This window comes from Oncorhynchus gorbuscha, linkage group LG06 (genome assembly GCF_021184085.1).
Source record: "Oncorhynchus gorbuscha isolate QuinsamMale2020 ecotype Even-year linkage group LG06, OgorEven_v1.0, whole genome shotgun sequence".
NCBI classification, from domain to species: Eukaryota; Metazoa; Chordata; class Actinopteri; order Salmoniformes; family Salmonidae; genus Oncorhynchus; species Oncorhynchus gorbuscha.
Genome location: NC_060178.1, coordinates 48,220,861 through 48,247,164, shown reverse-complemented (window position 1 = coordinate 48,247,164; position 26,304 = coordinate 48,220,861). Strand labels below are relative to the sequence as shown.

Here is a 26,304-nt window from a genome sequence, read left to right as displayed (position 1 = left end):
GCCCATGTACTGTTGTTTGGTTAGCAGGTTTTCTATAGTAAACCCATGTACTGTTGTTTGGTTAGCAGGTTTTCTGTAGTAAGCCCTGTACTGTTGTTTGGTTAGCAGGTTTTCTATAGTAAACCCATGTACTGTTGTTTGGTTAGCAGGTTTTCTAGCAGGTTTTCTTTTCTATAGTAAGCCCATGTACTGTTGTTTGGTTAGCAGGTTTTCTATAGTAAGCCCATGTACTGTTGTTTGGTTAGCAGGTTTTCTATAGTAAGCCCATGTACTGTTGTTTGGTTAGCAGGTTTTCTATAGTAAACCCATGTACTGTTGTTTGGTTAGCAGGTTTTCTGTAGTAAGCCCTGTACTGTTGTTTGGTTAGCAGGTTTTCTATAGTAAACCCATGTACTGTTGTTTGGTTAGCAGGTTTTCTGTAGTAAGCCCATGTACTGTTGTTTGGTTAGCAGGTTTTCTATAGTAAGCCCATGTACTGTTGTTTGGTTAGCAGGTTTTCTGTAGTAAGCCCATGTACTGTTGTTTGGTTAGCAGGTTTTCTATAGTAAGCCCATGTACTGTTGTTTGGTTAGCAGGTTTTCTGTAGTAAGCCCATGTACTGTTGTTTGGTTAGCAGGTTTTCTGTAGTAAGCGCACATGTGATGTGATTCAGCCACCAATGAAATGGGTGGACTAAAAGGCCAGCAAAACTCTGTATTATTCATAGCCCCTTGACATGACACCATATATACATTCTACAGACCCTACAGTATTCCCTGCTGTACTTTTACTGTGGCACCGAGAATAGTTCTTGCTCTAAGACAATGTGTATTCCATACAGTTGAAATGACACCATATATACATTCTACAGACCCTACAGTATTCCATGCTGTACTTTTACTGTGGCACCGAGAATAGTTCTTGCTCTAAGACAATGTGTATTCCATACAGTTGAAATGACACCATATATACATTCTACAGACCCTACAGTATTCCTTGCTATACTTTTACTGTGGCACCGAGAATAGTTCTTGCTCTAAGACAATGTGTATTCCATACAGTTGAATTTGGGAGTTTACCACCACTGCACAAATTTCTTGTGAACAAACTATAGTTTTGGCAAGTCGGTTAGGACATCTAGTTTGTGCAAGACACAAGTCATTTCTTGTGTTCTGTCTCCTAGAGATGAACGTACTTGGTGCGAAAAGTGCAAATCAATCCCAGAACAGCAGCAAAGGACCTTGTGAAGATGCTGGAGGATACAGGTACAAAAGTATCTATATGCACAGTAAAACGAGTCCTATATCGACATAACCTGAAAGGCCGCTCAGCAAGGAAGAAGCCACTGCTCCAAAACTGCCATAAATAAAGCCAGTCTACGGTTTGCAATTGCACATGGGGACAAAGATCATACTTTTTGGAGAAATGTCCTCTGAAACAAAAATAGAACTGTTTGCCCATTATGACCATCGTTATGTTTGGATTAAAAAGGGGGAAGATTGCAAGCAGAAGAACACCATCCCAACCGTGAAGCACGAGGGTGGCAGCATCATGTTGTGGGGGTGCTTTACTGCAGGAGGGACTGGTGCACTTCACAAAATAGATGGCATCATGAGGATGCAAAATTATGTGGCTATATTGAAGCAACATCTCAAGACATAATTCAGGAAGTTAAAGCTTGGTCACAAATGGGTCTTCCAAATGAACAATGACCCCAAGCAGACTTCCAAACTTGTGGCACAATGGTTTAAGAACAACAAAGTCAAGGTATTGGAGTGGCCATCACAAAGCCCTGACCTCAACCCTATAGAACATTTGTGGGCAGAACTGAAAAAGTGGGGGCGAGCAAGGTGGCCTACAAACCTGACTCAGTTACACCAGCTCTGTCAGGAGGAATGGGCCAAAATTCACCCAACTTATTGTGGGAAGCTTGTGGAAGGCCACCCAAAATGTTTGACCCACGTTAAATAATTTAAAGACAATGCTACCAAATACTAGGTAAACTTCTGACCCACTGGGAAAGTGATGAAAAAATAAAAGCTGAAAGAAATAATTCTCTCTACAATTATTCTGACATTTCTCATTCTGAAAAATAAAGTGGTGATCCTAACTGACCTAAAACAGGGAATTTTTACTAGGATTAAATGTCAGGAATTGTGAAAAACTGAATTTAAATGTATTTGGCTAAGGTGTATGTAAACTTCCGACTTCCGGCATTTATTTGCCATTGGTACATGTTTCTAAATCCACATTTAATGCAAATGTCACTTAAATATGAACAAATATGAATCATCGTTAATGTTTAGATAATTATTTGTATATATCATTAATAGTTATTGACACATTTAAGTGTCCCGGAAGTACTTTCTTAGTGTTGCTGACGGGACACTGATCAAGTTAACCTTTATTTATTTCCATTTAAATTTGTTTGTAGTAGTTAAGTGTTAAATTAGATTCTATACTGTAGCTACCTCAATGGTTATTTCCGATAATTTCAGTGACTTCACAAAAATGACTAGCTTGCCTAAATGTAGCTAGCAGGCTCAGCTAAATACAAACCCCCTAGATACAGCCACGTCTCATATTCACGTCTCACGTCTCATAGTCACATTTGACATTGGTGATAATTACACACAGTTGTGCCACATTTATGAACCCTTTATAAAACATGACATATGGTTAAAGAGGCTTTGTAACACTTATGTAGTGCTTCTGAAAACATTACGAAGGAGCCTTTATAAGCTGAACGTAATTTAAAGTGGGACATCTTTTGGTCTTCTCCCTCTCCCTCTCCCTCACTCAGCTCAGTGCTTGACAGGCCGCCATGTCTTTAAAGTTAATCAAAATATTGGTAATTCACCTTTGGCAGGGCAGTCATGACCTGCAGAGCACAGTACTAAGCGTTTCACAGTAGGCAGGGTGAAGAATATATCGTTACCATTCAAAACAAATGACCTTGGTTGGAGTATTGGCACAGTAGCTCTCCAAGAAACGAAGGTTACTAGTTAGAGATTCCCATTTATCAGAGTATGTCAGAGCAGATTCCCCATTCATCAGAATTTTTACTCTTCCGGTGTACAAAACAGTTATCCAAAAACATATGATCTAATCTACAGACAAATGTGGAGTTGGGCTTAATGTGGATATAATACACTGTACAGATGTAGGATCTTAATTTACGACTTAAAGATAAAAAAAACGTTAGACCTTGACCATAACACGACAGATGAATAAATATATTAATCAAATGTATTTATAGAGCTATTTTTTTTAGATCCGCAGTTTTCACAAAGTTATCACAGAAATCGAGCCTAAAACCCCAGGGAGGAAGCAATGCCGATGTAGAGGCACGGTGGAAAAAATCCCTAGAAAGGCTGATATGTAATGTTGTGTAACACTCACCCTCAGACCTGGGAAGCCACCCATGCCAGTCCCACCAGCAGGCCCCTACAGGACAGTACAGGAACATCATGAGTACAGGGTAGCAATGGACACACATGTGAACATAAACACGCGCATGCACCCAGGCACACACACACACACACACAGAGAGACACACACACACACCCAGGCACACACACACACACACCCAGGCACACACACACACACACCCAGGCACACACACACACCCAGACACACACACACACACCCAGGCACACACACACCCAGAGAGACACACACACCCAGAGAGACACACACACCCACACAGAGACACACCCACACAGAGACACACCCACACAGAGACACACCCACACAGAGACACACCCACACACAGAGACACACCCACACACAGAGACACAGACACACACAGACACACACCCACCCAGACACAGACCCACAGAGACAGACACACACAGAGACACAGACACACACAGAGACACACACACACACACACACACACACACACAGACACACACACACACACACACACACACACACACACACACACACACACACACACACACACACACACACACACACACACACACACACACACACACACACACACACACACACACACACACACAGAGAGACACACACCCACCCAGAGACACACACACACACCACCCAGAGACACACACACACACACACAGAGACACACACACACCCACCCAGAGACACACACACCCACCCAGAGACACACACACCCACACACACACAGACACACGCACACACAGACACACGCACACACAGACACACGCACACACAGACACACGCACACAGGGACACACACACAGAGACACACACACACACAGAGACACACACACCCAGGCACACACACACACACACCCAGGCACACACACACACAGAGTTCTGCTTTTACAGGACTTTTTAAATCAATAAAAACAAAAAACAAGCTCGGGAAACAATCCGTTTCCCGATTTGCTCATCTGCAGCATACTTTGCCAGCTCAATAAAGTGATTCCCTGTAACCTGCTGTTCTGTTGGAATCTGCCCTGCCAAATTGTAACGGATTGCAGATCATCTCAACACGTTGAGCTCTAAAACGTTACAGACTGCTGGGCCTGGGCTGAGCTCATCCAGAGCTACAGATGTCCAGAAACAGTCCAGAGAGTGTGTTCTAATCTAAGCCATGCGGTTGAGTCAACCATGGCGTTTCGGAGGCCAAACGAGAACAATTGCTCTGTCTATATACTGTGCATGGCACAACTCAGCTCAGCAGAGCTAATCTCCTAAAAGGTCATAGAGCAGGGCACAAGACATAGGGCAGGGGTGCACAACATTGTTCCTGGAGTGTGATTTTTTGCTAGAGACTGAATAGTAATAACAAACATGGCAACCGGAAACAGGCCAACGGCCAAAGGGTACCACAGCATCGGCTCTCGGACCAACAGGCTCAGAGACAGCTTCAACCGCCAAGCCATAAGACTGCTAAATAACCAGACTGATAAATAACCAGACCGCTAAATAACCAGACAGCTAAATAACCAGACCGCTAAATAACCAGACCGCTAAATAACCAGACCGCTAAATAACCAGACCGCTAAATAACCAGACCGCTAAATAACCAGACCGCTAAATAACCAGACTACTAAATAACCAGACTGCTAAATAACCAGACTGCTAAATAACCAGACCTATAAATAACCAGACCGCTAAATAACCAGACCGCTAAATAACCAGACCGCTAAATAACCAGACTGCTAAATAACCAGACTGCTAAATAACCAGACCGCTAAATAACCAGACCGCTAAATAACCAGACCGCTAAATAACCAGACCGCTAAATAACCAGACCGCTAAATAACCAGACCGCTAAATAACCAGACTGCTAAATAACCAGACTGCTAAATAGTAAATGAATGGTACCCAAACTATCTGCACGGACTCTATCTTGCACTGACCCTACGTACACTCACTAGACTATATATACACACCATTAACAATCATTCACACACCCTACATTGACACTCCCACCTACATTCACAAACACTACATAGAAAAACACACACACACATACATACACACTACACAAACACACTTACACACTTTTACACTCATCATTTGCTGCTGCTCCTCTGTTCTTTATGTGACTCTTATTATCATCCCTCATGATGCCTAGGAACTTCCCCCTGCTGTCACGTACTATCGACCTCAGACCGCTCCTACCGCTGCACGTGAATCTGGTACGTGTGTATCTTATTTAAATCCTCTTGTGCTACTATTTTATTTTACATTACTAGTATTATTTGTAGACCCTGCATCATTGGGAAAGGCTTGTAAGTAAGCTTAAAGTCTACACCAGTGATATTCGGCGCATGTGACACATTTGATTTGACTTAAAGGGATAGTGTGAGATTTTTTGGCAACTATTTACACAGAGTCGGATGAAGTGTTGGATACCATTTCTAGGTCTCTGCGTGCAGTATGAAGGAAACTGCTAAGTGACGTTAGCTCAGCGACTGGGACGCACCCCTGTAGACTCCCATTGCGCTAAAGCTATCCCAGTGGCTAACGCTAGTTAGCAATGACTCGCGAAACTACCTTCGACTTGCTTCAAATGCACGCAGACATCAACATTGTATCTACGAGTTCTTCTGACTCTGGGTAAGTAGAAAAGGGACTTAATTGCCGAAAATCTTGGACTATCCCTTTAAGAGGAGGAGGGACGTGGATCTTACCTCGTCGCCATCAGGACCAGGAGGACCCCTTTCACCAACATCTCCAACAACTCCCTGCACGCAAAAGAACAACAAAAGTTTTCATTTACACAATGTTGGCAGTTCAGTTAGGAGTTACTAGATATTCAGATGCTCCTGGGTATAATCTCTTCATTGTGGGCCTATCAGATCGAACAGAGCAAAGGGCGCTGGCCCTCCTTGCCTGTCTACTTGCATATTGTGGGATGTTCTGATGTTCTCCATTCTCTCCCCTGTGTTCCAGAACTTCCAGCTCTGAGTGTTCCATCCCCAGCGTTCCAGAGAGAGAGAGAGAGAGAGAGAGAGAGAGAGCGAGAGAAGCAGGCTTTGATAACCCCTCTCCACTCACTCACAGACAGATGCTGGTGTGCCTGGTCTGGGCCATCGGCCCACTTGGTATCCCAGCTGGCCACAGCACAGAGAAGCTGTCAGATGCCTTGCTCACTGACACTTGTGTTTTTATAGCGTTCTTCGCTATGTCATGCCTTTGGTTACTCGATCTCTGTATGTGAGACACTGTTTTCCTATGCCAACCTAACTGGCACTGAGAGAGACTCGCTCAAATGGCAAGTTGAATGCATATCCTCATGTTGTTGGCATCCTGTCCATAGGTTGTTTTTATATCACGGGTAATCTATTTTTGGCTGTGTGTGAATTGTTACTTCTGGCACTGAATGTGCCGAGTGCATTTGCACATTAGCAATGAACACTCACAGAATACAGATGAAGGCAAAAGCTTTGGCTTTAAAATTCCTTAGGGCTTCCTGTGTTGAGGGTAAATGATTACTTCTGTGGGAGTAGCAGATGTACACCATTATGGGTTGTGAAACACTTCTTTCTGACCTCTATTCTTCCCACCTCCTCTCCTCTACTCTCTCTCTTATCCTATCCTCTCTTCTTATCTCCCCGTTCCGCCCTCTTGATAGCGCATGAATGAATTGGACCACAGTTATTGACCCAGGATGCATGCGGACCATTCTAGTTTACCCCCCCCCCCTGTCCAGGAATATCACGGGTTTCAAAGCTGTGTGGTGTCGTGTAGTCCATTACCTGTTTTCCTTTGGGACCGGTCTTCCCAACAGGACCGGGAATACCCTGGGGGGAAAAAACACAAGGAAACTCTCAGATGAGGAAAGGTGACTGCCGTTTGCTGTGTAATTCGTCTATGACAAAATCGTAGTCAAGACCTCCCTCACAGAATGAATCATACAGGTTTTTAAAAAATTGTTTTACAGGACTTTACTGCCAGGGTTATTAAGGGAAGATAAACACTGTACTACGGTCCAGGGGACTTATGATTTATTTCATGATGAAGAAGCATATTTTCCACTGACACAACATGGCATTGCATTGTGGAAAATGTAGTTATTCGACATTTTATTGTCCTTGTAAGAACTCTGTGAGGAGAGATCGCTGTAGCTGCTTTAGTATCAGCAAACATTCATTTGGATCTATAAATAAAACCATACAATTAACAGGGCTAACCACATATTTTCCTGTTGCTTAATAGCTCCGAAATAGATGAAACGCAACATCAATTGCCTTTGGTTAGATCCGAGTTTACTGATATTGACGACCCTCGCCCTCTGATAGGATGAGTTAGCCTGTAGCCTTGGTTATATCCTACACCTATTGCAAACAAAGAGGACAATGTCTCCTACCTCAAATCAAATTTATTTATATAGCCCTTCGTACATCAGCTGATATCTCAAAGTGCTGTACAGAAAACCCCAGCCTAAAACCCCAAACAGCAAGCAACGCAGGTGTAGAAGCACAGTGGCTAGGAAAAACTCACCTGACAGACACTTAATTAGGTGCACATACTGCATAAATCAAGGTGATACTTACTCTCTCCCCTTCCTGCCCGACTGAACCAGCTATACCAGGAGGCCCAATGAAACCCTGAACACCAAAGCACACATACAGTACATGTGAACCCATTTGTAACACTTTGCCTGGAGGTATAATGCAAAGTGAGACTTGTCGTGAGCGTGTCCAACCAGGTAATAAAGTCTTTAAACCCATCCTCAACATCTAATGGAAGACGTTATTCAGACAGAATATACGGAACAACACATCTTTACTTGGTGATGGATAGGACAGCGGGGCATTACTGAACTGAAGATTCATCAGTCACACTCAGACAATGGAAGTGGAACAGGCAGGCTGTTGGACCTACAGTACAGTATACGCATAGAGATAAATCATCATCGCTCTCTGATGGTACAGTGCATACATTTCTAACCTGGAACCACCGCACATTGACTCGGTACCAGTACCCTCTGTATATAGCCTCGTTATTGTTCTTTTATTGTGTTACTTTTTATTCTTAACTCTATTTTTAACTCTATTAACTCTATTTTTTTTAAACTGCATTGTTGGTTAAGGGCTTGTAAGTAAGCATTTCACAGTAAAGTAATACACCTGTTGTATTCGGCACATTTGACAAATACAATTTGATTTGATACAGATAAACCACTGTGACGTCGAGCAGACTGTTGAATACCCGAACAGGTTTATCTTAAGCCCATCAAAGCAATAGTGTCTCTGAACTCATTGAGTTCTGGGAATTCTGCGTGTCAGGTATGTAAACGAATGTAGCGCTCTTGATTGTAGCCAGATCAGAGATCAGTGATGATGATCTACCCCTACTCTAATGCTGGCATATGTCAGATCAGAGATGATGATCTACCCCTACTCTAGTGCTGACATATGTCAGATCAGAGATGATGATCTACCCCTACTCTAGTGCTGGCATATGTCAGATCAGAGATGATGATCTACCCCTACTCTAGTGCTGACATATGTCAGATCAGAGATGATGATCTACCCCTACTCTAGTGCTGACATATGTCAGATCAGAGATGATGATCTACTCCTACTCTAGTGCTGACATATGTCAGATCAGAGATCAGTGATGATGATCTACCCCTACTCTAGTGCTGGCATATGTCAGATCAGAGATCAGTGATGATGATCTACCCCTACTCTAGTGCTGGCATATGTCAGATCAGAGATGATGATCTACCCCTACTCTAGTGCTGACATATGTCAGATCAGAGATGATGATCTACCCCTACTCTAGTGCTGACATATGTCAGATCAGAGATGATGATCTACTCCTACTCTAGTGCTGACATATGTCAGATCAGAGATGATGATCTACCCCTACTCTAGTGCTGACATATGTCAGATCAGAGATCAGTGATGATGATATACCCCTACTCTAGTGCTGGCATATGTCAGATCAGAGATCAGTGATGATGATCTACTCCTACTCTAGTGCTGGCATATGTCAGATCAGTGATGATGATCTACCCCTACTCTAGTGCTGACATATGTCAGATCAGAGATGATGATCTACCCCTACTCTAGTGCTGACATATGTCAGATCAGAGATGATGATATACCCCTACTCTAGTGCTGACATATGTCAGATCAGAGATCAGTGATGATGATATACCCCTACTCTAGTGCTGACATATGTCAGATCAGTGATGATGATATACCCCTACTCTAGTGCTGACATATGTCAGATCAGAGATCAGTGATGATGATCTACTCCTACTCTAGTGCTGGCATATGTCAGATCAGAGATCAGTGATGATGATCTACTCCTACTCTAGTGCTGACATATGTCAGATCAGTGATGATGATATACCCCTACTCTAGTGCTGACATATGTCAGATCAGAGATCAGTGATGATGATCTACCCCTACTCTAGTGCTGACATATGTCAGATCAGAGATGATGATCTACCCCTACTCTAGTGCTGACATATGTCAGATCAGAGATGATGATCTACCCCTACTCTAGTGCTGACATATGTCAGATCAGTGATGATGATATACCCCTACTCTAGTGCTGACATATGTCAGATCAGAGATCAGTGATGATGATCTACCCCTACTCTAGTGCTGACATATGTCAGATCAGTGATGATGATATACCCCTACTCTAGTGCTGGCATATGTCAGATCAGAGATCAGTGATGATGATCTACCCCTACTCTAGTGCTGACATATGTCAGATCAGAGATGATGATCTACTCCTACTCTAGTGCTGACATATGTCAGATCAGAGATCAGTGATGATGATCTACTCCTACTCTAGTGCTGACATATGTCAGATCAGAGATGATGATCTACCCCTACTCTAGTGCTGACATATGTCAGATCAGAGATGATGATCTACCCCTACTCTAGTGCTGACATATGTCCTATATATATATATATATATATATATATATATATATATATATATATATATATATATATATATATATATATATTTATTTTTTTAAACCTTTGCCTGTCCACGCAGGAGGCCTTTTGCCTTTTGGTAGGCCGTCATTGTAAATAAGAATTTGTTCTTAACTGACTTGCCTAGTTAAATAAAGGTTAAAAAGAAAAATGCAATATGCAAGCACACACACTAACTTTAAAAAAAACAACTTGAAACTGAAGCCAAGCTATCAGTCTAATGATACATTGTCTGGCTTCATGGACAGATATGAGAGGGATAAATCTCCATCTTTCCGCCTCTCCTTTCTCTCATTCTACCATTCCATCTTTCCGCCAGAGGAACTCTTCACCCAGGTCTCATTCGGCTGAAGCAGTTCCGTCCGTGTTTCATGGGAAGCAGGTCAACTGGTCCTGTATCCATGCGGCTCACTACAAAAGTTACATCTATGGAAAAAACTGTCTTAGCTGACAGGCTGAGAGCCAAGTAGAAACGTTTCAAGTGGCCAATTATCCCATGCTCCATTGAAAAGTGGCATGCGGTGCGACCTTCAATATATGTTTCTTAGCTGACAGGCTAAGAGCTGCTGACCACCCGAGAGAAGAAAAGTTACATGCGGCCATTTTTCCACTCTGTTGTAAAAAATACAAATATAAAGTAACTAGCGGTGCATCTTTCAAAACATTTACATTTATAATTCCCTCTTTGCTGACAGGCTACGATCTGCTGACCACTTCAGAGAGAGGAGATCAGGCATGTCCACATTTCATCAGTATGGAACATAATGCTCATCTGGCAATAGCAAAAATAAAAACGCCTCACCACCACTACCTCACAAATCACCACAAAAAATGAGAGGGAACTATGGAAGGCGAGCTTTTGCTTTTATTCTGACTAGCTAAAAGGGAGAGGACACTTGAAGAGACCGAGTCGAGTCCAGTGTGGGGGACAGGAGACTTCTATAATTGTCACGCCCTGACCATAGTTTGCTTTGTATGTTTCTATGTTTTGGTTGGTCAGGGTGTGATCTGAGTGGGCATTCTATGTTGTGTGTCTAGTTAGTCTGTTTCTGTGTTTGGCCTGATATGGTTCTCAATCAGAGGCAGGTGTTAGTCATTGTCTCTGATTGGGAACCATATTTAGGTAGCCTGTTTGGTGTTGGGTTTTGTGGGTGATTGTTCCTGTCTCTGTGTTTGTACCAGATAGGGCTGTTTTGGTTTTTTCACATTTCTTGGTTTTGTTAGTCTATTCATGTATAGTTTCTTTATTAAAGAACCATGAATAATAACCACGCTGCGTTTTGGTCCGCCTCTCCTTCGGCACAAGAAAACCATTATAATAATTGAAGCAGACAGCAGTCTGGGATAGTGGCGGTCTGGCAGCTTATCTGCTATGTTTTGGAGTACCTTCACTTAAACATAATACAACATGGATGCAAGACTCTCTCTCTCTCTCTCTCTCTCTCGCTCTCGCTCTCTTTTTCTACATTCTTCAGCAATGGAAAACTACCACAGACGTCTCAAACTCATTGAGCCCTGTAGTTTTCCCTAATAGGCTGATATGTCATTCTGTCTCTGACAACATGTTGGCATAAACAAAAATGACAAACTGAGGGATTCTCCTTACACTTTTTAGTTATTAATTTTTTTACTTTTCATTTATCCACCTCTTCATACCCTCCTCCCAACCTTTCTATCTATGCTCCAGCCCGTGCTCTTTTCCCTCCCTCTGTTCTCTAGCGGAGGGAGAGCATGCCTGTGCTTCCTGAGGAAAGGAATGAGCTGCTCTCGCAACAGAGCAGAAGCTCGACTGAGCGAAAACAGATCCCAGACCTGCTCCCAGAGGAATCTGCTGCAGTGGGAGCCAGCACCTTGTTAACACAACACAGGTCCTCTAACAGATCAGCCGTTCCCGGTGGAGCAGACAGGTAATCCCTTCAGGAAATGAAGTATTCCCTCTAATAGAGCCGAGTAAAGTGGAGGGGAGGGTAGTAGGGAGCTGTACTTACACGTACACCTTTAGGACCTGGGTTACCTTCTGGCCCAGCCAAACCCTGCAACAAAGGAGAGCAGCATAAGGAGAGGCCATTGTCACACAATACAGTGTGTGTGTGTCTGTTACACATGGGGGCAATACACACTTCCACACATAAAACACTAAATTGTACATTTTAGACAGGTAGGGAAATAAAAAATGTGATTGCATAGACTAATTGTTTAAGAAGTCAAAAGGAATGAGGAAACATGCCACTCTCAGCTACATTACACCTCCTTAGTATCATTGTTGTGCACACACTTTTAGTTCAAACATTCGTCGTCGGACATACTTATACAACGCCTTTCTTCAAAATAATTGTTATTGAATATATAGTTGAAATCAAAATGACAAGGAGTCTAGCAAAAAGGTCACTAGTTGACCGTTTTTTCACTAAAGAGACTGAGGAGTGTGTCACTACTGTAGTTAGGAGAGAGACAGGAGGACATGATGTTCATTTCTGACTACAGCAATATGATAGTACGCAGGTAGTGATGTGGAATTCTGCGCAATGTAGACAAGCCGAGAGGATGGATGGAGGAATCTGGAGCATATTCACTGCACCTGCCTGCCAGGGTAACCTGCATCCCCAATCACTCCTGGAAGTCCCGGTATGCCCTGGGGAGGGGGGGGAAGAGACAAGGAGAGAGAGAAAGAGATAAAAGAGAGGGATGAAAGAAGATAAACATTGGCCCTCACCAATGCTGCCAACTCAGGAATAAAACAGGCACTGTTTGCCCTCACCCATCCCCTACAGCCAAACTGTAGCAGAACACACACACTCTCTCTCTGGCTCCTCCCCTTCCAGTTCCAGCCTGAACAATCACCTCGGGGCACAGAGTGGCACCTGGTGCTGAAGTCATCTCAACACCTTAAAGGATTTACTTTGTAAGTGTGCTGCGTGAGTGCACTCCGTTTTAGGACGTTTTGTGTTGAAAGGGGAAACATGTTAATTGTTAGCTTCTTGAGTGGCTGAGAAATGGCTGAGAACACAGAGACAGCTGAAGAGTGACTATACCAAATGTCTTCCAGGCTACAGCTGCCTGTCTCTTTCTCTCACTGTGCGTGCGTGCGTGTGGGTGTGTCATGCTCTAGCCCAAAAATGGTCCATAATGAGATCAGTGACCTGGCGTTTTACTAAAATAAAAAGGGACAAGTTTGACCCAATGAACGCTAACGACTCACCTGTTCTCCAGGATGTCCTTGTGGCCCTGGATAGCCCTTAGAACCCTGCAGGTAGAGAAAGAAAACATCTTAAATGAGACTGAGAGGAGAATATCACCTGCTCTACATTAGGTGTTAGGGATGTGCATCTTTCCCTTTCAAGACGATTCGACATGTATCAAGACACATGGGCTCAGGAAAAATCTGTTTTAGTTACAGGAAAAATCTGTTTCAGATTGAAATGATTCGGTGCGATTCGGTTTCATTACAGAACAAATCGATTTAATTTGGTTTGATGCGATTCAATGCATTAACATTTGTTGTGTAAACACATTTACTATTCCATTCTTAACTCAAATCTGCTGCTGATGGGGCTCATGAGCTGGGCACATCTCTGAACTGGATCTGTCCGCGCTGACGTGTGTGTGTGTGTGTGTGTGTGTGTAAATGATGTATGACTATGGTGTATGTACTATGTAGGCAACTGAGCTGAGCCATGAGAGAGACTAGGCATCTACTGTACCACTATCAGATTGGTTCTGAAATCACCATCACCCACTGATTAACTTGTGTGTGTGTGTGTGTGTGTGTGTGTGTGTGTGTGTGTGTGTGTGTGTGTGTGTGTGTGTGTGTGTGTGTGTGTGTGTGTGTGTGTGTGTGTGTGTGTGTGTGTGTGTGTGTGTGTGTGTGTGTGTGTGTGTGTGTGTGTGTGTGTGTATTATGTATGACTATGGTGTATCACCATCACTGATTAACTTGCAGATGAAGTGTTTGAGCTAGTAAAGTATAAATATTTATCGTTCACAAATTCCACCCATCAAAATCGAAAGGTTTCGACCGTTTGGACGTTTTAACGGAGTGATCTTCTCCTCTCGCTTCGGCCATGGGGTGCGCCTCGCAATAGTGATTGGTGTCCTTGTTATGACATTTTCAACTTTACCCTGTATATCTAAAAATTACCATATATGCCGATTGTTAAAAGCAAAACTACCAAAACTATTGCTGATGGTGAACCTCAACAATCAAATCTGAGGAGATTCATAGTATTTTAATACATTTTCTGACCACGGGCCGATGCACTTTTATCTTAAACATTGGAATTCGGGGCCGATGCTTACAGTGTATCGGTGAATCGTTACTTCCCAATACAGGGCCTCTGACTGACTGAGTTAAGCACAGTGATATCTGAACTGGGTCAGCTGAGGTAGAAAAGAGGGGAAAAGAGAGAGAAAGAGGGGTTGGGTAAAGAGAGAGAGAATTTCTCATGAATTACTTGTCATTTTAGCACCAATTATTGTTTGCCTGTTGTGATCAGTAGGAGGCGGAGCCAGGTAGCCAAAGGTCTGTCTGTGTGCATTTCAGCCATACAATCATAACAAAGACAGGACCACTGAGGACATGATGCCCAGGGTTGTCTAAGGATTCCAGAACATTCCAGAGCTTCCTTCCTCCTTCCCAGCACTCGGCAGTCAAATCAAATCAAATTGTATTTATCACATGCGCCGAATACAAATGGTGTAGACTTTACTGTGAAATGCTTTTTTAAAAATTATACAAATAAAATAGTAACACGAGGAATAAAATAAAATACACAAGAATGGAGATGCAGTGCATTCGGAAAGTATTCAGACCCCTTGACTTTTTCCACATTTTAGTTTTTTACATAAGTATTCAGAGACCTGTCCCGAAGCCAGTCCTGCGTTGTCTTAGCTGTGTGCTTAGGGTTGTTCTGTTGGAAGGGAGAACCTTCGCCCCAGTCTGAGGATCTCCCTGTACTTTGCTCCATTCATCTTTCCCTCAATCCTGACTAGTCTCCCAGTTTCTACTGCTGAATAAAATCCCCACAGCATGATGCTGCCTCCACCATGCTTCACCGTAGAGATGGTGCCAGGTTTCCTCCAGACGTGACGCTTGGCATTCAGGCCAAATAGTTCAATCTTGGTTTCATCAGGCTGAGTGTATCTTGTTTCTCATGGTCGGAGTCCTTTAGATGCCTTTTGGCAAACTCAAAGAGGGCTTTCATGTGCCTTTTACTGAGGAGTGGCTTCCATCTGGCCACTCTACCATAAAGGCCTGAGTGGAGAACCTTTCAGAAGGACAACCATCTCTGCAGCACTCCACCAATCTCCACAGAGGAACTCTGGAGCTCTGTCAGAGTGACCATCGGGTTCTTGGTCACCTCCCTGACCAAGGCCCTTCTCCCGAATTGCTCAGTTTGGCCGGGCGGCCAGCTCTAGGAAGAGTCTTGGTGGTTCCAAACTTCATCCATTTAAGAATGATGGAGGCCACTATGTTCTTGGGGACCTTCAATGCTGCAGAATTATTTTGTTAGCCTTCCCCAGATCTGTGCTTCGACACAATCCTTTCTCAGAGCTCTACAGACAATTCATTTGACCTCATGGTTTGTTTTTTGCTCTGACATGCACTGTCAACTGTGGGACCTTATCTAGACAGGCGTGTGCCTTTCCAAACCATGTCCAATCAATTGAATTTACCACAAGTGGACTCCAATCAAGTTGTAGAAACATCTCAAGGATGATCAATGGAAACAGGTTGCACCTGAGCTCAATTTCGAGTCTCATAGCAAAGGGTCTGAAAACTTACGTAAATAAGGTTTTTCTTATTTTTTTATTTTAATACATTTGCAAAAAAAAAAAAAAAAAACTGTTTTCGCTTTGTCATTACAGAGTATCGTGTGTAGACTGAGGGAAGACATTTATTTAATACATTATGGAATAAGGCTGTAACGTAACAAATGTGGAAAATGTCAAGGGGTCTGAATACTTCCCGAAAGCACAAAGTATGGATGTTACGTTTGATACCGGAGCTCTGAGTCAAAGTATGGATGTTACGTTTGATACCGGAGCTCTGAGTCAAAGTATGGATGTTACGTTTGATACCGGAGCTCTGAGTCAAAGTATGGATGTTACGTTTGATACCGGAGCTCTGAGTCAAAGTATGGATGTTACGTTTGATACCGGAGCTCTGAGTCAAAGTATGGATGTTACGTTTGATACCGGAGCTCTGAGTCAAAGTATGGATGTCACGTTTGATACCGGAGCTCTGAGTCAAAGTATGGATGTTACGTTTGATACCGGAGCTCTGAGTCAAAGTATGGATGTCACGTTTGATACCGGAGCTCTGAGTCATGCGTGAAAATCTTTAAGCAGTTTACTTCAAAGCAGTGTACCGATGCCTGTACCACTTTATCAGAAGCAGGTGATCAATGATGTCAGAATCTTTGTTTCGTCGAACAACCACCTGATTGGTTTGGTAGAAGACTAAAAAGGTTACTCCGCGCATGCGCTACAGCGTGTGGGATATAATCTTTCAGAATTTGGTTGCTCTAAGATCTTTTGACCAGCAGGTGCCACTAGTGTACACTGTGTTGTTCAAAGCCTCAGGTAATGAACCTACTTTCAACACAATTGGCTGGAAAGCATCAATGCTTCAGGAAGCTTTGTTCCGCTTCACTAACACAAAGCAACTTGAATATTGAAATTGCATGAATGATGTCTCTTGTGATGCACAGCAGCACTGACTGATGTGTTGACTTGACAGCTGCATCTGGGTTTGGAACAACCCTTGACCCCCTTTTGTTCTATGCTGGCTGAAGACCTAGGTAGCCAGTAACTAGCTAACACCAGACACAGATGAAAGAGAAAACATATGGCATCTTAGCCATTGATGAATAGGGTCAATTTTTTATCATATTTTCTGACACCCTACAGTCAAATTCTGGCACCAGTAGAGTAGCTATCTAGCTATATGAACCACGCCTCTCGGCAAACACACCTTCTCCAATGTTGGTTCCAAGGCGGTACTTATTTAAATGAGGTAAGAGAATATCATGTTACCATTGGTGTATTAGAATGAGAGTTAAGGGGATGCCACCATAATAATGAACCCAAGTGTTTGACACAGGGGAGAGGGCCCAGAAACGTTATGATCAAACTTTATCAATGGAGAAGTAACAGTCGTTTTTCATACTTTATAAATGGAGAAGTAACAGTCGTTTTTCATACTTTATCAATGGAGAAGTAAGTCGTTTTTCATACTTTATCAATGGAGAAGTAACAGTCGTTTTTCATACTTTGATCTGCTTTTCTTCAAATATCATCAAATGTCATAAAGACAGTCATACAAGGACAAACAATTTCACAATTTCACCATGACTAGCTAGAAAACAGATGCCCAATGAAATAACAGTTGATGCTATACCGACGTCACTGTATAGTGAGGCCAGTCGAATGTACTGTATAATTAAGTGAATATGCTTAGTCAGTAAACCTTGATTCGAAGGGTTGGAAATTTTCCCGTATTTTACAAATGTTCCACCCCGAGAAAAAATCACTTTACTCTCAGGTAACCCCGTATTTCCTTCCAAAACAGGAAGTGTCATTCAAAAGCATATAACGCATATAAATAGGTCTGTATGTATTTGATTAAAGCTTTGATCAGAAATTCAAGCCTGATGATACCTGAGCCAGATGATACCTGAGCCAGATGGTACCTGAGCCTGATGTTACCTGAGCCTGATGTTATCTGAGCCTGATGTTATCTGAGCCTGATGTTATCTGAGCCTGATGATACCTGAGCCTGATGATACCTGAGCCAGATGATACCTGAGCCTGATGTTATCTGAGCCTGATGAGCCATCCATGAAATACATTTCATGAGCCCTACATGAAATACTTTTTTCAGAATAAGGCTGTAACCTAACATGGACAAATTCAAGGGTAGCTTTACGAAGGCACTGTATGATATAGGTTTATAGGCTTCTGCACATTACACACGACAGACAAACCACAAAAAAACATAGATGTACCGTATTGTATTATATGGAATGGAATTACGCACCTCGTTCAAACCATGATAAAGTTAAGAGAACATGAGATTCTGGTGCAACACCTGCAGCCTACAAAGTTACATGTGTAACGTGTACGCTAGGAGTCGGGAAGCAAGTACAGGGAGTGAATTTAAAAATAAATGAAACATGGAACAAAACAAGAAACACGAGTAGTGTACAGACATTTAACACAGGAACAGAATCACGCCTCACCAAGGGGAAGCAACAGGGATTTACTGGTGACGTCGGGTCCAAGTGACGCTGCCGAAGTAACCGGGGATGCCTCAGTTGGCTCGTCAGGCTTCCATGCCTTAGCTGGAGCGACAGCTTCATAAGCCTCGTCAGCCTCGTCCGCCTCGTCAGACTCCCATGCCTCGGCCGGCTCGTCAGCCTCGTCAGGCTCCCAAGCCTCGGCCGGCTCGTCAAGCTCCCCAGGCTCCCAAGCCTCGGCCGGCTCGTCAAGCTCCCCAGGCTCCCAAGCCTCGGCCGGCTCATCAGACTCCCATGCCTCGGCCGGCTCGTCAGGCTCCCAAGCCTCGGTCGGCTCGTCAGGCTCCCCAGGCTCCCAAGCTTCGGTTGGCTCGTCAGGCTCCCAAGCCTCAGCCAGCTCATCAGGTTCCCGTGCCTCGGCCGGCTCTACAGGTTCCAGCGCCTCAGCCGGCTCTACAGGTTCCTGCGCCTCAACCGGCTCTACAGGTTCCTGCGCCTCAGCAGGCTCTACAGGTTCCATTGTCTTAGCAGGCTCTACAGGTTCCATTGTCTTAGCAGGCTATACAGGTTCCATTGTACTGTCACATGTACCCCCGCTCCCCCTCTCCAGCGCTCGACGTCGACAGTTTATTCGTTATTACGCACATCTGCCACCATCGGTACGCGCACCTGCGCCTCATGAGACTCCTGGGCTCCATCACCTGGCTGCTTACCTCCCTTATATCTGTCACTCCCTTTGGTTCTTTCCCCAGGCGTTATTGACTCTGTTTCTGTTTCATGTCTGTACGCTACTCGTGTTTCTTGGTTGGTACTATGTTCTATTTACTATGACATTTCCACTCCCTGTACTTACTTTCCACTCCCCAACTCCCAGTGTACACATTACAACATGTATAGGCTAGCCAATTTGATTTTACTTTTGAAATATAATAGGGAAATATAATAATATAATTATAATATAATAATTGTGTATAATTAATAGGCTGACGCATATATACCTTTCTTAATATTTCCCCTAGCGTTATTTTGCCTACCTCCTCTTTCTATCTCCATTGTTGCTTCATTCCGTCCTCGCCTTTTTAACAGTTAGGCTAAATGAAATAACTTTTGTTTTCCTTAGCTTCATTATTCTAATGACATGCTTAAATAATATAGGACTAGAATTAGATGCAGATGGCTTTCACTTCTCTTCACGTAGATTGAATGGTTATGGGTCTGAATAAATAACTACTATAGCCTACCACCATCGCGGTAAACAAGAGCTTGCTTCCCTCTTCGAATAGACTATTGGTATGAGAAAAAAAGAAGAAAAAAACGATGTCCAGGAAACTATTCTAGTCTTGCTTTTCCTGCATGGGTCTCCTAGGGCTAAGGAGCATTTTTTGCAGCTGAGCACAGGTGAGTGTGTATTGCGCAAGAGACAGAGGCTATAGGTTATATATAAGGCTAATACTGCATTGAATGCATTACCTGAAAGTCGTAGACTAGGATATCCTTGACATTGTAGCCCAAAGAGTACTCTGGTAGAGTCAAACCAGGATACATTCTATTCCTTGACACTGTAGCCCAAAGAGTACTCTGGTAGAGTCAAACCAGGATACATTCTATTCCTAGACACTGTAGCCCAAAGAGTACTCTGGTAGAGTCAAACCAGGATACATTCTATTCCTAGACACTGTAGCCCAAAGAGTACTCTGGTAGAGTCAAACCAGGATACAGTCTATGAAAACACACATTTTTGGATGCTTCAGGAAACTGGGTATTCCTCGTCTTTACCATAAAACATGATGAGAAACAGCTAAGGCAGAAAACAACTGGATTACGAGAGAAATCGTAAGTAATAATTTAATATGTATAAACGGTTAAATAAAAATGAAATCCTCTGTCTTTGTATTACAGCCAGATCCTGCATTTAGGTAAACTAGTGCAAGCAAAGAATGAGTATTTACAGCACCTTACACAACATGTCCATTTCCCTAATCACCCCCGTTCGCTCTGTCCATTTGAAATATAGTTGCATAGTGGAGACTATCAAACTTGGGCTGTCTCTTTAAGTAAGCTTTCCAAGAGAAAGAAAGTCAACAATCTGGTCAATCCACATTTTAAATGTAGGAAAAGTATTGGAAGCCCACAATAGAAGAATACATTTCTTAGCAAAGCATAAATACATTTTCTCTGTCATGATCAAGAACAAAGTCCTTGTTAATGCTGGGCATTAAGAAGATTGATACACAGGGTCATACCAAACTGTACATCTAGTATTTTCTGTGCCCCAGTATGTATAGATTGCCAAAATCTGGTCATCTCTCTCCAACTCCAAAATACATGCATATCGGTTCCACTTTCAGAGGTTCACCTTTCACGGTCAGGAGATGTATGTATTCATTCTATGGAGTCTCACTGGGGTGTAATACAATTAGATTCTTTCATTTTTACATTAGTAGAGGTGCAGTATACCCTGTCGCAAACCTCCGCCCATAACTCATCATTGATAGTCAGACCAAGGTCCTTTTCCCAGATTATTTTCAAAGGAGTAAAGGAGGAGCTTCTTTTCTCAGAAAGAAGTCTACAGATATATGAGATGTTGACTTTGATGGGTTGTGCTGTGACAAGAAGGGTTTCAACTTCATTTAGCTGAGCTCTAAACCTCCTCTTGGAAGTAAATGAGGAAATGACATGCCTCATTTGTAGATATTAAAAATAAAAATAAATGAATCTTGGCACATTGAATTCACTTGAAAGGATTTCAGTATAGTGGTTTTCTGATGAAACAGGTCTGAAAAGGTCCTGATTCCTAGAGTATGCCAAAGATTAAAGTTGGCATCACTCAGGGCTTTTGGCAAGTCTGGGTTGCATACTATAGGCGAGTGAGAACATATTTGGGAGGAAATGCCCAGGTATTTCGTACAATCCCTCTATGCTAGTAGGGTGCTGTAATTCACAAAGGTTTTGGCTATGTTGCCCACTTCACTAAAGTTATTAATGAATATAATTGAGCTTAAGGGCAATGAACCACAGGATTGGGCTTCTATCTGAATCCACGTTGAATCTAGTCTGTTTGTGATCCACGTTAGCATGTTGCGGAATTGGGCAGACCAGTAGTACAATCAAAGAGTATCCTAAGTTTAACAAACAATAAATCCTTCTAACTGTAATGAGCTTTTAGTTCATTTAAAACCCTGTTGTTTTTATCTTCAACTTTATAATTTGTTAGGTTAGCTAACTCATATTTTTGGGGGAGACAGTAGAGCGAAACCTTTTTTAGCAGGCCTGCGTTCCGTGTAGCTCCTCTCCTCCATCGTTTCCTGACACAGGAACCTTCACACTCAGTAAAAAGCCCACTCGGGGGTAAGGGGCTTAGGCTGAAGTCATTTCCTCTGAAAATACCTTCCCGGGGCACAGTTGATGGCCTAGGTATTAGGTTCAGCTACTGCAAACATTGGTCTGTGTCCTCCTGGGAGGCAAGGTAAAGGCCAACCTTCGGAGATCAGACCTGGGTACAAATACTATTTGAAATCTTTCAAATATATTGAGCGTTTGCTTTAGCCTGCCTGGAGTTTTCTATTGGTTCCATGCAACAGGCAAGCTCGATCAAGCACGGCAACATTATTTGAAATGCTAGTATTTGAACCCAGTTCCCTCAGACAAGATGAGGGCTAGCGGCTTAAAGTAGCAGTCCACAGCCAGCTGCTGCATGTGGAGACAGATAAGGACTCATCTCTGAGACTAAACTGAGGAGAGTTGTGTGAGCTGTGCGTGCTGATGTATGAATTTAATTGGTTTCCTTCTCTGCTTCCTCTTTCTCCTCATGCCATTTTCTCTTTTGAAGAGGCATCGGATGGTGTGCCTGTCATCAGGGGCCATAACCTCCTTCAGATTGCCTTTACTCTTAAAGATTCAGGCAAGGAGTCCCGGAGCCTGGCACGCAGACGGTTCCCAGGGCGACGCACGCATGTGTGTGTGCATGCGTGCGTGTGTATCTGTGTGCGTGTGTGTCCAGCCCTATGGAGCGACAGCAGGGTGGGCTGAGGTGGCTTAGGACTAGAAGCTCCCCGGCCCCTGTCCGAGAGACAGACCCTCTCTGTGAATGGGTAACATTATCCTGATTCCTGAACACAGCCAGTGTCCACTGGAGGCCTCCGCTTAAGGCTAATACTTATAAAGCTTAGGCAGCGGGAGCATCATGTGTGAGGCGAGCAGAAACAGCTCCGATTCAGAACAGAAGCTCATGCAGGGAACTCATTCGATGACAATATGATCATCTAATTGGATCCGGAATAGTTCTCATCATTCATGCCTTCAAAGAGCCAATGGAATGACAGTTGCTTCAGATAATATGTCTACAGTATGTCAGAGCCAGAGGTTAGAAGAAGCCCCGATGTTATAACTGTTGAACTCTTACCGTTGGACCCGCAAACCCTTCTGGACCTGGAAGACCTTGTGGACCTCTGTCACCCTGGAAACAAAAGGAGAAAACCATGACAACATTAGACTTGATCAAAAAAGTTATTTGCAAGTCAATGAACTGCAACTATTAAGAGATATCAGATAAGGATAAGAAGGCAGATTAAAAGAGACGAAACAGGGAGCGGCAGCTGGCAATGGTTAGAACACAGGCCAACGGAAGTTTCACTGACTGATAATAGGTAGCAACTGTGCCAAAGCTTTGCAGAGAGACACTAAGATATCAGAAGATAAATATCAGCGGAATACAAGATGTGATTAGAGATGAAGAGAATAATAAAAGGAAGTTGAATTGAGAGTGAGAGAGGAGAGGAGGAAATACCGATCAGAAAGAAGGGTCAGAAAACCTCTAAACGTGTAGTTGTGGAGTCAATGAAAGAGGGAACAGATGCTGCTAAAGTGAAGTTGAAAGATATGGGGCCAGAGTGGTTGAGTGAAGTATTCGTTTTTGAACGGGAGAATCAGGAAAGGCAAGAGATTGAGAGTGAGAGCAGAAGATGGAAAGCAGAAAGAGAAACCAGTAGCGAGGGATTGAGGGACAGTTAGATGTTGAGAGAGAGAGCTAGAGAAACAGAGAGAGAAACAGAGGAAGAAACAGAGAGACAAAGCCATGCTGTCTGTCTGTTTGCTGGCCAGAGTAGACTAGGTCAGATCATTCTTTACCTTGTCTCCTGGCGGGGCCTGACCTGGGGACAGTCCTGGATCGCCCTTAGAGCCCTGACAGTGACACAGAGAGTCAGGGTCAGCACTTATTTATAGCAGTCAGAACCCACTCCACTACATACTGTACAGGGGAGATCAAAGTGCAAATGTTAAAATAAATAATCTGTGCTGCTCTTTACTGTGGCAAAGTTCGCCACCCGATTCAACAGTACCGTCTTTTCCAATGACAACAAAGTGACTCATTCTTATCGGAGTCTTATCTCTTATCTCCTTTATGACTGAGAGATCTGTGCTGTTCCTCCGTTAAGGTTGACATGGCTTTCTGCAAAGCGTCTTTCAAGTCTCAGCCAATGACCGGAGACCTGACTCAGTTATTGACAACTGCGATTGGTGGGAACGGGTCCTAAGCTTCTCTTGAGTTACAAAGACACCCTACAGATGAGGAGATACAGACAGTGGAAACGTACACACACTAACAAAGGGACAAAATGCTACAAAAGGACGACTGCTTTGTAGACCCCCACTTTCCCCTTTTTAACCATAACATGTCATAGTAATTCAAGTTTATTCTATACCCTTCACTCAATGAAAGTACAAACATTTCCCAGGCCACTGAGTACTCTTACTTCAGTACGCCTAACCATTCAATTACATACAATCCACATTTTCTGGGCCTGAGACAAATGTTAAGCCAGTGTTTTATGTACCCTCTTAACAGAAGTCTATGTTTAGACTCGGGGGTCCTCCTGTCTGATCAAGGGATGCTCTGCCCGAGTACAGGTGACACCTCAGAGGCCTATACTACAATACCTGTTCATCACTACTGATTGCCTGCTCTCAACAGGTATTTCTCTCCGGGGGTTGAAGCATTACATTTCACTGGTTTTGACTGACAGCCCATTCAAGCATTCAGCTGTTAAGGGCAGGGAGGGGTGTGTGTGTGTGTGTGTGTGTGTGTGTGTTGTACCGCAGCAGAAGTTACTGGCAGTGAAACCTTCATTCCTTCTCTTCTCTGTTTGAAAAATGTCAACAGTGCATGGCGTTCATTTAAAGCCTCTATCAGATCCCATGAGCCATTCGTCATAACATTTCATGCTGCGCTCAAACAACCGTCAACTGAAGCTTTTCAGCTTTCGGCACATCAACCAGGGACCTCAGACAGACACAGGTTTGCTTGTTTTTTTTCCATTTTCTCATCCCTTTCTTCCCTTCATCCCTTAGACTTCACAACACAATTTACAAACAAAGACAAAGAGTTCCCCTCTCTCCGACCCCGCCTCCAGTGTGGGTCTGAGGATGAGTCATTGTGTGTATGTGGTGTTAGCTATAGTGATCTAGGATGTTTCATTAGGACCCAATGGGGAACCCTCAAGGGCCATCGCTGGCCTCCCATGGTGTCCACAACAGGGTCAAAGGGCACACCAGAACACATCCATCAATGTCTGAGCCCTCTTTCTGACAAATCGGAGAGGAAAACAGGACATTGCTGTCTCTGTGTGCGGTCCGGAAGCCCTTACGGAAAAAAACCACATGAATTTCACACGATCCGTGTGATTTTATGTGAAGTTAATGTGATAACGTGTGACAACATGTGAGCGTGTGAAAACATGATCTCATGTGAAATCAATGTGACAACACGGGGATGCAACATTTCCACATGTGCTAACATGAAACTACACGCGACAACATGAAACTACACACGACAACATGTGAACATGTGACAACATGAAACTACACGCGACAACATGACAACATGTGAACATGTGACAACATGAAACTACACGCGACAACATGTGAACATGTGACAACATGAAACTACACGCGACAACATGTGAGCATGTGACAACATGAAACTACACGCGACAACATGTGAACATGTGACAACATGAAACTACACGCGACAACATGTGAACATGTGAACATGTGACAACATGAAACTACAACTACACGCGACAACATGTGAACATGTGCTAACATGAAACTACACACGACAACATGTGAACATGTGACAACATGAAACTACACGCGAAAACATGTGAGCATGTGACAACATGAAACTACACGCGACAACATGTGAACATGTGACAACATGAAACTACACGCGACAACATGTGAACATGTGACAACATGATCTTGTGTAATACAGTGCTTTCGGATGAGACTCGAAATTGAGCTCAGGTGCATCGTGTTCCCATTGATCATCCTTGAGATGTTTCTACAACTTGATTGGAGTCCACCTGTGACAAATTAATATTGATTGGACATGATTTGGAAAGGCACACACCTGTCTATATAAGGTCCCACAGTTGACAGTGCATGTCAGAGCAAAAACCAAGCCATGAGGTCAAAGGAATGAACCGGAGAGCTCCGAGACAGGATTGTGTCGAGGCATTCAGTCCAAAGTATTCAATCTTGGTTTCACCAGACCAGAGAATCTTATTTCTCATGGTCTGAGAGTCCTTTAGGTGCCTTTTGGCAAACTTCAAGCAGGCTGTCATGTGCCTTTTTACTGAGGAGTGACTTTCTAAGAAACCTAT

At 43.3% G+C, this 26,304-nt stretch overlaps 1 protein-coding gene across 3 annotated transcripts in view; it reads right to left on the bottom strand.

Moving 5' to 3' along the window:
* Positions 1-26,304, bottom strand: part of LOC124038041 (collagen alpha-1(XXIV) chain) — a 101,914-nt gene that overhangs the window by 10,021 nt on the left and 65,589 nt on the right. For 2 of the 3 annotated variants that reach the window (XM_046353418.1, XM_046353419.1), the window contains exons 6-14: positions 23,768-23,821; positions 23,043-23,096; positions 13,603-13,647; positions 12,982-13,035; positions 12,392-12,436; positions 7,989-8,042; positions 7,191-7,235; positions 6,123-6,176; positions 3,382-3,426 (exon numbers count right to left, since the gene is read on the bottom strand). In XM_046353418.1, coding sequence (XP_046209374.1) covers positions 3,382-3,426; positions 6,123-6,176; positions 7,191-7,235; positions 7,989-8,042; positions 12,392-12,436; positions 12,982-13,035; positions 13,603-13,647; positions 23,043-23,096; positions 23,768-23,821 — 450 coding nt within the window. Of the gene's footprint in view, positions 1-3,381; positions 3,427-6,122; positions 6,177-7,190; positions 7,236-7,988; positions 8,043-12,391; positions 12,437-12,981; positions 13,036-13,602; positions 13,648-23,042; positions 23,097-23,767; positions 23,822-26,304 lie in introns of those variants that run through there. The other variant, XR_006839291.1, reaches the window with a different exon arrangement.